The 13,745-nt window shown below is 43.2% G+C and overlaps 1 protein-coding gene across 8 annotated transcripts in view; it reads left to right on the top strand.

Annotated features, from left to right (window-relative positions):
- Positions 1-13,745, top strand: part of macf1a (microtubule actin crosslinking factor 1a) — a 167,046-nt gene that overhangs the window by 65,044 nt on the left and 88,257 nt on the right. For 7 of the 8 annotated variants that reach the window (XM_030063174.1, XM_030063173.1, XM_030063172.1 and 4 more), the window contains 11 exons: positions 29-207; positions 384-522; positions 715-908; positions 1,455-1,614; positions 1,888-1,971; positions 2,176-2,283; positions 2,397-2,495; positions 2,748-2,870; positions 3,262-3,353; positions 4,110-4,245; positions 7,098-13,676. In XM_030063174.1, coding sequence (XP_029919034.1) covers positions 29-207; positions 384-522; positions 715-908; positions 1,455-1,614; positions 1,888-1,971; positions 2,176-2,283; positions 2,397-2,495; positions 2,748-2,870; positions 3,262-3,353; positions 4,110-4,245; positions 7,098-13,676 — 7,893 coding nt within the window. The remainder of the gene's footprint in view (positions 1-28; positions 208-383; positions 523-714; positions 909-1,454; positions 1,615-1,887; positions 1,972-2,175; positions 2,284-2,396; positions 2,496-2,747; positions 2,871-3,261; positions 3,354-4,109; positions 4,246-7,097; positions 13,677-13,745) is intronic. The other variant, XM_030063168.1, reaches the window with a different exon arrangement.

Below are 13,745 nucleotides of genomic sequence, written 5' to 3'. Positions count from 1 at the left end.
TCATATGCACTTCTTTTTTCATTTCCAGAAGCTGCAGTCAGAGTTGGACGCTCTGCGCTCCTCTCTGGGTGAGGTGTCCCGCCGCTGTGTCAGCTTCTTTGAGGAGAAACCGTCCTCATCCAGCGTTCCTGTCCTTCGGTCAGAACTCAGTCAGGCTGTGGAGAAGATAGACAAACTGCACAACCTGTCCACTGTCTTCCTACGAAAGTAAATGGGCTGTTTTTTTGTTTGTTTGTTTGTTTGTTTTACATTACATTAGCTCAGGGATATATTTAAGATTCAAGTTTGTTTTTCTTAATAAATGTATTGTTATCCTGATGGCGCATACTACTTTAATTATCTAACAGTCAAACTGTTCTCCTGTGTTGTTTTATCCTCCCCAGGTTAAAGACTGTCGATGTCCTGATCCACAGCCTGGAGGAAGCAGAGAGCCAGGTCAGGAAGTATGAGAGCAGACTAAGTGAGGAGGATATCGTCCCTGCCGACACCACAGCCATCCACCAGCTCAGAGATCAGCTGAAGGTAAGGGAAGAGTGGTACATACTAGTTTACTTCTCTTGTTGTAGCTTTTGTCAAGTTAAAGGCAAAGACATATGTTTTTTTCACTGTAATGTTTAGTGGTGGGCCTAGTTTGCTTCATATCTGCTCTGAAACCCTCGCTCTGCACCCTTGCTCTGTATGTCCTTATGCTTCTATTTCTCCCCCCCCCCCCAGAAGTGGCAGACGGAGCTGGAGGAGCAGGAGGGCGTCTTCCAGTCTCTACAGTTGGAGGTGGGCCGGGCCAAAGAGGCGGGCTCTCAGCTCAGCAGGCTCCACCCAGACCGCAGCCCCGAGCTGGAGCGCTACCAGGAGAGAGCCAATCAGATAACAGAGAGGTGGAACGGCATCAAGAGACAGATGGAGACTCGGTGAGCAGGAAATGGGGAGGATAAGGAAGAGGGGACCAAATCCGGGGATAGAAGAAAAATAGACGGGAGTAGTTAATTTTACCAATGTACCAAATTTACTGTATTTGACCATGTGAGCAGACATATGGTGACATAGTGAGCTATACTAGGGATGGCGCAAACTCAAGAATTGGAGGTGATGTCAGGAAAAAACTGAAACGAGGCAGTTTTATTTCTTGTGTACTGAGTTGTACAGGACTGGTCATACCTAAAATAAGCAGTATTATATTTTAGCTGATTCTCATGGGCAACAAAGAGGGGTAGTGAATTCAAAGCAGACAACTACCTTGCCAAAATGTCCTCATGCAAGATACTGAATCACCTCCAGGGCAGAAACACCTCTACAGCAAAATGTGTCACATTATTATCATGCAGAAAGACGTTCAGGCCTGTCTCTAATCCCTACTGCACCCTTGGTTTCTTAAACATGACATTTTAAGACAAAGTTTTTTTTGTGAGACATCTGTATGTTAAATGTTGTGGATCTGTTTGCCCCCTCTGTCTCAGACGAAGTGAACTGGATGCTTTGGGCTCGGTCCTGCAGCAGTATAGAGATGGACACTCTGCACTTATCAAGTGGATAGAGGAGACCACAGAGAGACAAGAAAACACACAGCCTGGACAGACAGACAGCAAAGCCCTGTCTGAACAACTGGCCCAGCAGACGGTTAGCCATACAGATTTAATTTCTTCTGTACTTGAGATGGATGAGTGTAGCATGAACCGATGGTTACTTACAAAGACAATTGAGTGATTACAAAGAATGATATTTTTCCCAATAAGTGTTAGAGATATCAGGAAATGTGTTTTGGATGTGGTTTGATGGCAGAACAGAAGAAGAAAAGAAGAAAGAAATGAGTAACAAATGCCACCTACATAGAGTAATTGACTGCCTTTCATGAATTGTTTCTATTATCTTCTGACTAATACTCCTCTCTAGGCACTGGTAGCTGAGATTGAACAGAACCAGACCAAACTAGATGAATGCCAGACTCACTCCAAACAGTACTGCGCCGCAGTGAAGGTATGGAGCTGTTTCAGAAGATTCTATTAATAGTGACTTTATTCACAAATGTTATTTTAAGAGACACAGAGTACAGGATGGGTGGGGTTTTGCATAAAAGGGCATTTTACAGATAAATACTATAAGCGCTCAATCACAGAAACATATAGAATTAATTTCAAAGACTAAAAGCTAAGTGTCATCTGTCATACCTCTTTTCCCTAGGACTATGAACTGCAGCTGATGACCTACAGAGCCTTTGTAGAGTCGACCCACAAATCCCCTGTCAAGAGGAGGAGGATGCACTCTTCATCTGACGCCATTACTCAGGAGGTGAGGAGACATGTTGGTTTGCTCCTTCGATAAATTTCACTGTCACTTGGTTTGTATGAAAGTAATTTGTCGGTGTACATTGAAATTTTTTTCATTTTGGCTTGTCTCCCTAGTTCATGGACTTGCGCACACGCTACACGGCCTTGGTCACCTTGACAACCCAGCACGTCAAGTACATCAGTGATGCACTGAGAAGACTAGAGGAAGAAGAGGTGAGACTTTGTTTCCCTTTCCCATGCTTTATATTAACCCTGCATCTGTGTCTTTATTTGGTTTTATGTGCCTAATTTGTATGTAATATGTAGAGCTCACGATCAGGTTTAATAACATTTGCATAAAGTGCAAAGGGACAGTTAATTTTGTATATCGCAAATGGTTGTCTAATGGTAAAATGATGCCTTCAAAATGTAAATTATAAGAGATGCACCATGTGAAAGGTTCCTTTTCACCTCTGTATCTTGCAGAAAGAGGTAGAGGAGGAGAAGCAGGCCAGGGTGGGCCAGGTGTCAGACCTGCTGGGCTGGGTCAAAGGCCTTCAGGGAAGGACTGGGGGATCCAACGCTGAGTCTTCACTTGCAGCTCAACAGGTACAATGCAACATAATTTTATTTATTTTGGATATCCATATCATTCTACTGACAAATTATGTTTAAGTAACGCACTTAACGTCCAACCAGCCCAATGATGCTGCTCAGGAGCAAATTGCGGCTGTGCTGTGCAGATCCCAAGTGTGAATGTGTGTAACTGAATTAGTGCCAAGCAGCATGTTGCTGTTTTGCAAATGAAACTACCCACGTCATGTCACTGAAGTGTTGTAATGAATATTCTGAATTACCGGTACCGCTTAGTGTTTTTCTGCCAGACTTACTGTTACACATTATATTATGTCCCATTTAACACTGCACTTTTATCCAAAGCACTATAAGCATTATAAATGGTACTTGCACTAAACATATCACTCATCTGTGTGCTTTAAAGGCCATCAACGATCAGCTAGCAGCAAAGAAGGACGAGATAGCTGAAGCCATAAGGAGCACGCAGGTCTTCCTGCTATCTAAACAGGCCAGCAAGTAAGTTACATGTATACACACAAACAGGATGCATACCTTCTAACCGCACATGCGTTACACACACTCATAACATTATGTTAATGATAAATGGACTGCATTTTAGTGATTTGCTGGTCTACCGAGCAGTGCTTTACAATGTTTGCCTCATATTCAGCCATTCACACACACATTCACTTACATATGGCAAATGCTACCACCACGAGCATTGAAGGCTTCAGTGTCTTGTTCAAGGACACTTCATCATGCTCTCTGGAGGAGTCAAGGATCAAACCAGGAACCCTCCGATTACCAGACAGCTGCTCTACTTCTCAAGCCACACTGCCCTGTGTCCTAGAAACCAGAAAAGAGCAACACACAGGGAACCACACGCAATAACACATGAACATAAATACACGCTGCTTGTGTCATTGAAAACTATCATGGGATTTCCTGGGGTCTGTTCCAGGAATGGAAAGAGGAGGGAATTTGACAAATTCTCTGGGGAAGTCAATAAATATCAGTCTGTTTTTTAAATAAATATAATTTTTAATAAATGTATCAGAATATGGTAATTTACAACTTCTTTCACACATTTATTGCATTAGATGGAGGTTTGCAGCTGTTTTTTTTTTTTTTTTTTTTTTTTTAAAAAAAAACACTTTCAATAAGCCAGGAAGGAATAACATTTTTAGGTCATGGAGGTGCTCAGACTTATTTATGGAAAGTTGTGGAGAAGTCTCGTAACCACACTAACCTCTTCCCCTGTGTCATGTCCAGGTTGTCCCCAGAGGAGCGAGCTCAGGTAGCTGCCCAGCTGGACGAGCTGACTGACACCTACAGCCAACTGTGTGACAGCTCCTCCCAACAGCTGCAGCAGCTGGAGCAGCAACTGGCCAAGGAGGAGGAAAGAAAGGTAGAGAGTACAGAGGGATTGGTCACAAATTGGAAGGGAAATGTTTTGGGGGCAGAAGGAACAGATGCACATAGAGACACAGGGCTAAGCAAGAGTTACTTGCTAGTGTGGCACACTCACCCCCTACTCATTGATTCCTGTCCAAACCACATAATTGTAATTCTAATTTGTAATTTTGGTGCTTTGATGTGGCATGTATGCCTATACATCTGCATTAAAACAATTGGAGCAATACCAGCAAGTTAACTGTTGCCTGCAGTTAACCGTATTGCCTGTGTGTATCGATGGGAAGAATATAAGGAGGGGATCATGTGTTGGATAGAGATGGATGATGGTAGAAGTGTGGGAGGAACGAGGGGATGGACACACTACAGAGGAGGGAGTTGGTTCATTACAGGAACTCGTTCTGCTGATGCAAGCTTGAAAAAATGCTCTTTGACCAAGTTGGTCTGCCTACTGCGATTTCTAAAATGGCGCTTTTACTCTGAAATGTGCTCGCGGGCTGAGTTTGTGTTTGTGTGTGTGAGCCAGTGAGAGTGTGGGTAATGTAGAGCATGTTGTGTGTTGCCCGTCCACTGCGTGTGCATTTTTGACACACATCACCACTGTTCACAAGTCTCACTCATGGACTTGGTTTGGTTTAACTGACATCACAGACCCTATTCAGACATTGGATGTCTTCAGATAAACTAAAAATATAATTTCTGTATTTCTTGCCACTTTTCTTTGGCCTCCTGCACCTTGCCTGTCAAGGAAAAGTTACAAGGAGTAGAACAATCTCACAATTGAAACACTTCTGTTGCTCACTTTTCCTTGGATTTGACTTTTTTTTTTTTTTTTTTTTTTTTTTTTTTTCAATTTTTCAGATTTTATTAAGAATTATCAGTGTGGACACAGAACTAGTAAAAGGATTAATTGGATGACACTGTCTGAATTGGGCCTTAGCATGGAGTTTTCCTCTCTCACATGTCCCATCTCCAACAAACTTGCACCCATGTCATCAACCATCACCACCATAGTTGCTATCATCTTCATTGTGTCATTATCATCATTATCATCATAAAATACATCTGCTTAACTGCTAATATGGCTAATATATGGCCTTAGTGGTGCAGCAGTAGTGTAGTGCTGCCTTAGTCATGCTAGCAGTTAGGTAAAACTTGTAGAGCTCTGCTTTTGTTAGTAACATTAGTAGAAGCACAGCCATTTTTAAAGGCGATGCACCATCACATTTGACATCTGATCATTTTGCATACTGCAAAATGGTCACTCATAGAACAATGCATTTTTACTAAAAGCTTAATGCATTAGTAAAGTCGTACACATTCTGTACACACTCCATTTCAGTATTTTACACTGTGTCAAATCAACGCTATATACATATATACAGTTATTACAGATCACATACACTCATTATCAGTCAGCATTCACTCTGTTGTAAAATAGGTCCTGCTCCATCATATATGGTTCATCTGTCAAAAATGGATTGAATGTGTGTGAGAATTTCAACAAATTTCAAACAATCCTTGACACTGATTTTTGTGTGTTATTGAATGCAACAGGTAGTTCATCCGTGTGTGAATGGTTTACGGTTTCACCAGTAATGTTAAAGTGTGTGATAAAAATCTACTTACTCAAGCATAGGGGCTTCAAAAAGTGTTATAAAGTCATTGTTGGTGTAGAGTGTAAGTGCACCAGAGGCCAGCTATGCAAAAATCTTAACTTCACTGTTTGAGCATGATGTGTCCAGATCACAAGAGAGTGTGTGTGTGTGTGTATGAGAGTTTTTGTGTTTGTTTTTGTTTGTTTTGTCTAATGCATACTATTAATGTGTGAAACTTTAAACCAGCATTTTGCTTGAAAATCACTAACAGCTGCCACTGGAGAATTGTGGACATCCGAGCTCTGAGCCAAGGATCAGAATGAGAGGTGGAAATCAAGGCAGAACAATTGTGCATTCGACAATATCTTCTATCAGTAGTTAGCTGATGAATTAGTTTACTTTTCAGTGACTGTTTTCTCAAATTTGTCAAAGCCATAAGGATCTATACTGTACTAAGACCCACTTAAAAAGTCCTAAAAATTGTCAGTTTAGTATTCTGAACCTGAGCCACTCAGGGTCAACATTAGGATTGAGAGACAACGTATTCTTGCAGTTAGAGGGAAGAGTGGCATGCAAAATGCTAACAGCCAGCTTCTCACCTGTTGCGCCTCGCTCTGCCGAGCCCTAGGCTGGCCCATTAGTGTGTGTGCGCCACGGGACAAGCCCGTACGGTAAGTGGTGCTCGCTTTCTCTCTTACCGTTGCTTATAATTTGTTTTCATCTGTTTTTATTGTGCATTTTCCTCTTGTTTCTATCTGGATATATATCTTATTTTCATTTTAGTCTCTGTTGCCCTACTTTTAGTGCTTTATTTTCTGCATTTTTGTTACCGGTTGCTTTGTGCATGCTTGGTGCTTCTTGTAGAGTAGTGGTAAGTATCTCTGTGCTTTGGAATAAACAGTTAATGTCACAACATAGTAAAAACCAATCAAATTCTTAAGTTGTACTGCCAACATACCAACAAATAGTTTCCATAATTATCATTCTTGCAATTATGCCTGTTATGTTTCTATTGCAGTTTGGTGTGGGTATTCTTCTTAAGCTGATTCTGCCAATCTCTTCACAAATTCTTCCATTTTCAGATTATATGCAAAAGGCATAATATACACATCATAAATCTTTTAATCAAATTTCAGTACCGTGTTGATCAGTAGTATTATAGGTGAAGAACATAAAACAGTTTTAAAATTGAAATCAGTTAAAGTCATTTTGATTGTAATTATTGTTTTTTCTACCGTTCTCTCTGCAGAGCCAAATTGCCATTGCTGGAGTAATTGACCTGGGATCTGTGGAAACCTTCCCAGTGTTCCAAGCAGCCCAGCGTGGTCTTATTGACCAGGATACCTGCCACATCTTACTTGAAGCCCAGCTCATTAATGGTGGGCTCCTTCGACCTGACTCCCCTCTCAGCCTGTCTCTGGAGCAAAGTTTGGCTCAAGGCCTAATTGACACCCATACCAGCCAGTCCCTTCATGGGTTAGAGAGAGCCTTACTTTTGGTTGACCAGGCTAAGCCTACAGGTAACCAGCAACAAAATATGCTGCCAGTAGCTGCAGCCATGGAGGATGGTCTTATAAGAGAGGAGGTGGGACTCCGTATCCTAGAACTCCAGCTGAACACTGGAGGTTTGAGAGATTCTAGAGGAGAGAGGATCAGTTTGGAGACAGCAGGAGAGATGAGTGTTTTGACTGCTAGACATTTCACCAAGCTCCAGTCACGGTGTCAATACCGAGAGCTCATAGATCCAAACACAGCAGAAAAATTAAATCTGTTTGAGCTGCAGCAACGCTGTGTCTTCAATGATGAGTCAGGTTTCCATCTCCTCCCAGTCAAACAGCAACCTGGAGGAACTGTCTGCCTCCGTTCTGGAAGAAAGGTTGGCATCTTCCGTGCTGTACAAGAAGGCCTCATTGATCGAAAAGTTACTGTACGACTGCTTGAGGCTCAGCTCTTTGCAGGCGGTATTGCTGACCCGCGTTCTGGTCATCGGCTAACAATTGATGAAGCTGTTCGCCATGGATTAATGGACCAGGATCTAGCTTGTGCTATGCTGGCACGGCAGCTACAAACTGGAGGAATTTTAGATCCTTTCAGTGGAGAACGCCTGGATGTAGAAGAGGCCATCCGTAGGGACCTTCTCTCCTCTCGTTTGGCTCTATTGGTCCTTGAGTCCCTCTGGGCCTTCATGGGAATGCTCTGGCCTGAATCTGGAGAACTCCTTCCCATTGCTGAAGCTCTTCAACAAGGGCTAATCTCAGCAGAGCTGGCAAGAAACATTCTGAGACAGCGTCATTCCATTGGGGCTCTGTACAGCCCAGAAACCCCCAGCGTTATACCCCTAAGCCAAGCTGCGGAACAGACCCTGGAACCCAGTGTAGTGACTTTTCTCAAAGACATCCAAATCCCAGATGTTCTTCCCAATATGAATAGATCAGGTACACCATCTTTGAATCGCTTAAGCTGGGGTTCTACCAGCTCTTCTCCACGTCCGTCCTCACCACCCCCTGCATTCTCTACCACAGGGCTTGTCTGGGATTCCACACCCATGGATGGAATTGATCCCAATGAACAAGCAAACCACAGGTTGCTGTTTCACCTGATGACCCGCAGCTATGTGGATGCCCATTCTGGAAAACGGTTGGTGCTGCTAGAGCCTGAGCTGAATGAACTGGTCAAAGCTGCTGGGCTGCTTCCTAGAGACTCTGCATGTAGAGATCAAGATGAGGCTGGAAGTGATTTGGTCCCAGATAAGCAGGAGAAAATGGAATGGGTGGAAGATTTTAGTTTGACTTGTAAGATGGAAGGAGACAAACAAATGGAGGTTGAAGAAGAGAACTATAATGTAATTACACCAAGCAAAGATGTTGCCGCCAGTAAAATAATTGTTATAGGTACTGGACAGGTTTCTGATGACTCAGTATATAGAGATCAAGATGAGGCAGGGAGTACTTTGGTCCCACATAGACAGGAGGAGATGGAACCTGCAATTGATTTTAGTTTGACTGGTAAGGGGGAGGGAGGTGAACAAATGGAGGTTGAAGTGGAGAGCTCTAATGTAATCACACCAGGCAAAGAGGCGGCCTGCAGTAAAATGATTGACAAGTTTGAGAGGAAAGGTATCACTAAACTAGAGGAAAGGTATGATGGAGAAAACAATACAAATTTGCAGAACAAACCAACAGTTGCTGAGGATAGTGAGTCAGCTTCCGAAGATAAAGATGAGATAGATGAATCGGAAGGTGAAGATAGAAGAACAAAAGATAAAAAGAAAGAAATACTCTGTATGGAAAGTCTTATGGCTTCAGCTAAAAAATCTGTTGAGGAATCCACAAAAGACTCAGATGGTAATAGGCTGGCAGCTGTTGACTCTGAAACCAGAGTGAGTGATAGACAAGAGAGTATCTTACCCCCTGATGATGCTTGCAGTGCACAAATAATAAACACAGGCACAAGAACATTCACAGTAGACAGAGAATTAACTTCATCATCACCCAAAACAGAGGAAGAGATTCTAACATTGAGTAAAACATCAGCAGAGAAAGAAACCATCTCATTGAGAGAAATCCCTGATGAAGATACTGATTCAAGTCCATCTGAAGGTGAGAAAGATATAAAGCATTCCCAGTCTGCATCAGAAACTATCCAACAAAAAGCATCTATCACAGATCACAAGTCACAGACAGTATCAAAGGAAGTTACGCCTCAGGTTGGTATCCCTGAGCCAGCAGCAGAGAAGGAAGAGGAGAATGCTGAGCTGGCGAGGTTAGTCATAGAGCTGAAACAGGGAGGACTGATGACAGAAGAAGGGGAGAGGTTGCTCCCAGATGAGGCAGTAGCTCAAGGTGTCCTTCCTGGCCACACTGCAGTCAAACTAATGGCTCAGGCTGGTCTTTTTGGTGGTTTCTTAGATGTCAGTAGTGGGGAATCACTTAGTATGGAGGATGTATTGCAGGAAGGTCTGCTTGATGAAGATCTGATGTGGAGTGTGCTGAAGTCTGATAAAACCCTATCAGGGGTTGTTGATATTGAGAAAAAGCAGATCCGTGGTTTGAAGGAGGCAGCTCAAGCAGGGTTGATTGACCCCAACACAGCTGATCGTCTTCTAGAGGCCCAGGTGGCTTCTGGGGGAATTGTTGACCTACGCAGGGATAAGAAAGTCTCTGTCACTCTAGCAGCAAACCTGGGGCTGATAGAAGAGGCTCAAAGAGAAGCATTGGTTGCATTAGAGAAGGCATACAAAGGAAAGGCCACAGATAGAGCAACAGCGTCAACCAAAGCCACCTTACAGCTGCAGATGGAAGGAGTTATTGACCCCCAATCTAAGAGTGCTGTTCCTCTAGAACAAGCCGTTCAGAAAGGGTTAATTAAGCCAGAAGAAGCATATCAGGCATTGTCAAAGCAGGTGGCTGAGGGTGGTATAATACATCATGCTTCAGGAATGAGGCTGTCTGTTTCTGATGCTGTAGAGAGAGGACTAGTGGATCGTTCCATTGCCTCTGGGCTGGAGGAACTTGAATGGGTGTATCAAAGGAAAGTCAGCCCCTCATCGCACCCAGAAGCTGCCATTGTCCAGGCATCAACAGGAGCCATTTTGGACCCTAACTCTAGATGTAGACTGACATTAACAGAGGCAGTTTCAAAGGGTCTTCTGGATGAGAACATTGCCAGTGAAGCTATGGCCTCTCCCAGCGTAACACAAGGAGTGCTTGACCCCCAAACTGCTCGTATTGTGCCTTACTTAGATCTTGTGAACCAGGGTAAGATAGATATTGAGACAGGAAAACGATTCTTGGAAGTTAAACCATTCAAAGGTATTGAAGATGAGCAAACCAGACACAGCTTGACCCTTCCCCAAGCAGTTGCCACCAACCAAGTAGATCCAGTTCCAGCATTAAGAATGCTCCAAAGTCAAGCTGACAGTGGAGGTATCATTGATATCACCAGTGGAGATAGGCTCCCTCTACCTGAAGCCTCCAGAAGAGGTTTAGTCGGGGACGATATGGCTAGGGTCATAGCCACCAACCAGATGATGAAAGGAGGCCTAGTTGATAGCAGTGGTCAACACGTCGCTTGTCTCAAGGATGCCATAACCATGGGGCTGATAACCAGTGACATGGCGTCAGAGATCCAAGAGAGTTTAGCATCTGTAGAGGTGGCAGGTGATGAGGGTAGCTCTACACCAGTTGCTTCATCAAATGGTACTTACAGCCCTGCTGTTATATTGTCATTGTCTAGCTCAGACAGCCCAACAGCATGGTCAGATGGAAACACTGACCTCCCTTCAAGATCTCCACTCTTAGATAAGGACTTGGAGAGAGATTTGGTGGTTACAGATGATATTACGAAGATGTTGACATCTAATGCTACTACAGAGGACGACAGAACAGATGTGCCAGTGTCAGCTGGAGAAAAGGCAGTGATTGAACCAGATCAGTCAATAGACTTGTTGTCTGAGTTTGCTACCAATGTTGAGAAAAGAATACAGCAAGCCATTGAACAGATAGAACCCCAGAGAGATGTCAGTAAATCTCCTATTCCTCAAGAGCAGCCAAACAAGACTTATGGGGAACAGTATGAGAGCATTGTGGGAGATTTTGTGACAGACTCTGATCATACATCAGTGGATTCCATTCAGGCTTCTGTGTCTTCTATTACTGACAAAGATTCACAGGTGCAAGTTAGAGAAGGCACAGTTGTGATTACACCAGAGGGGCGATCGGTGACGGTTGTGCAAAAGGAGTATATTATTAAAGAAAACATTTCACATGTTGATGATAAGACCTTGCAAGATTTTACAGCATCAGATATCAGGGATGAAAAATACAACACTGATGGAAGAGAATTGTTAAAATTGAGTGAAGAGGAATATGCAAAATGTGACAAGGTGCCAAAAATGGATGAAACCGGAGAAGAGAAGAGTCAAGGAGTTATACATGAGATGCCAGGAAAGGCTGAAGGCAAAGATAGCACTGCTGTTGAGCAGTCAGACAAGTTATTGACTTCTCCATCTAAAGAGGCAGAGAACAAGAGCAAGAAAAAGAAGAAGAATAAGAAGAAAGGAAAAAGTAAAGAGGTGGACGGTGAAGTACAGCTTGTAGAGAAAAAACATCCATTTTACACTGAGCAAGCTGATGCAGAAATTGAGGGACAGTCTAAGGGTACTGAAGTAGTTACAGATGCTGTTGTGTCACAAGACAAAGATAGCAAATCACAAACTCATGATCAGTTAACACCTGCAGGTCTTCTCATAACTGAAGCAAAGATTGATGGGAAGATTGAGGCTGAAAATTATTCAGTAAAACAAGACCAGGGGGCAGCTACAGTGTCTGTAAAATTAACAGATCATACTGTTGAGCCAGAGACAGATACAATAAAAAGCATGTTTGCAAAGAATCAAAGGAGTGATAAGAAAGAAGAGCAGAAAAGTGTGGACCAGAGGCAGAAAGCTGAACAATATGAGGATTCTGTCTCTCAGCCACCAGAACAACAGGACAGTAAGACAGAAGTACAGAAAAGGAAGGAGGGAGAACTCCCTCAGAAATCTAATCTACCGGACAATGAGAAAGCAGCCTTGATACTGAAGGCTAAAGAAAGCATTCTGAAAAAGGTTTTTGAGAAAGGAGTGAGTGAGAAGCAGGCTGCTGAAGAGCTAGAGGCAATACGCAAAGAGGTAGGAAAGAAGGAGAGTCAGGGCACAGCTAGAGATATGAAGTTTGAAACTCCTGATGATGTGGAAAGTTATTCTATGGAGGTGGATAGTGGCACGATCTCTGACAGCATGCCAAAACAGAATGAGGGATGGGTGGTTGGCAAAGAAATTGAGCAGAAATTGAGGACAAGTGTCAAAGAAGATATGAGTGTGGAGGTAATTCCTGTCATGGAGGGCATAGACACACCAATATCTGATGCTCTGGCAAATGAAAAAGAGGAGGAGGAGGTTCTTGGAAAGGAAGAACTACAAAAAGAGGTAGAGACAGCTCCATCAAACCTGCCTAAAGAAACCCCGCAAAGTAAGCGGAATAAGAAAAACAAGAAGTCCAAGATTCCAAGAGCGACAGACAATGCTGGACCTGGTACAGAGAAGTCAGCAGCTGAAGAAAAAGATGATTCTGGGGTGACAACAACAAAAACTCCAACAAAAACAGATTTAGGTAGCTCAGCTTTCAGTGATGAGCGAATGACAGGCAGGCAGAGTGACACTCAGTCAGACAGTGATGTCACCAGGGCTTTAAGCACTGATGAGGCTATCAAAATGGACACCTCCACTATTGGTGTTAAACCTGAAGCTAATCAACCAAAGCCATCCTACTCTGGTCAATCAAGGGAACCCAGCACTCATGTCGAGGAACAGATACAAGCAGTGGGTATTATGTCTAAGGAGGACATTGAGAGAGGACCCCAGCATCATGTTGATGAAGATAAGCACCTAGAACTTCACACATCTGAGGAGTTCTCCCTTTCAGAAAACAGTCATCCCAACGATAGCACAGACTCCTCTCTTAAGGCTCCTGCTTCCAAACCAGACATCAAACCTACAGCACCATCCGTGACTCCTGACACACAGCCAGACATAATCACAGAGAAAGGTAAAAAGAAGAAAAAGCGACAAGCACCTCAGGTTGAAATCACCAGTGTTCCTGAAACCAGTGAACAGCAACATCAGGAGGCTCCAGAGTCAGCACTGTCAGAGGATGTTCAAACTGAATCTGAATCACCTGAGATCCCAGAGTCTGATACGGCCATAGAGAGTTGGGGAGAGGAGGAGGATGACAGAGAGATCAAAGAAATTCTGATGAAAAAAGAGACAAGCCCTGTTATGATTGGCAAGGTAAACCGATCTCACACATTTCAAGAGTATTCATTTTATAATGAATTTCCATAGAGAATTGTCTATTCC

The sequence above is a fragment of the Myripristis murdjan genome, chromosome 11 (genome assembly GCF_902150065.1).
Source record: "Myripristis murdjan chromosome 11, fMyrMur1.1, whole genome shotgun sequence".
Lineage (NCBI taxonomy): Eukaryota > Metazoa > Chordata > Actinopteri > Holocentriformes > Holocentridae > Myripristis > Myripristis murdjan.
The sequence above is the reverse complement of the archived record's forward strand: the minus strand, read 5'-3'. Positions and strand labels throughout refer to the sequence as shown.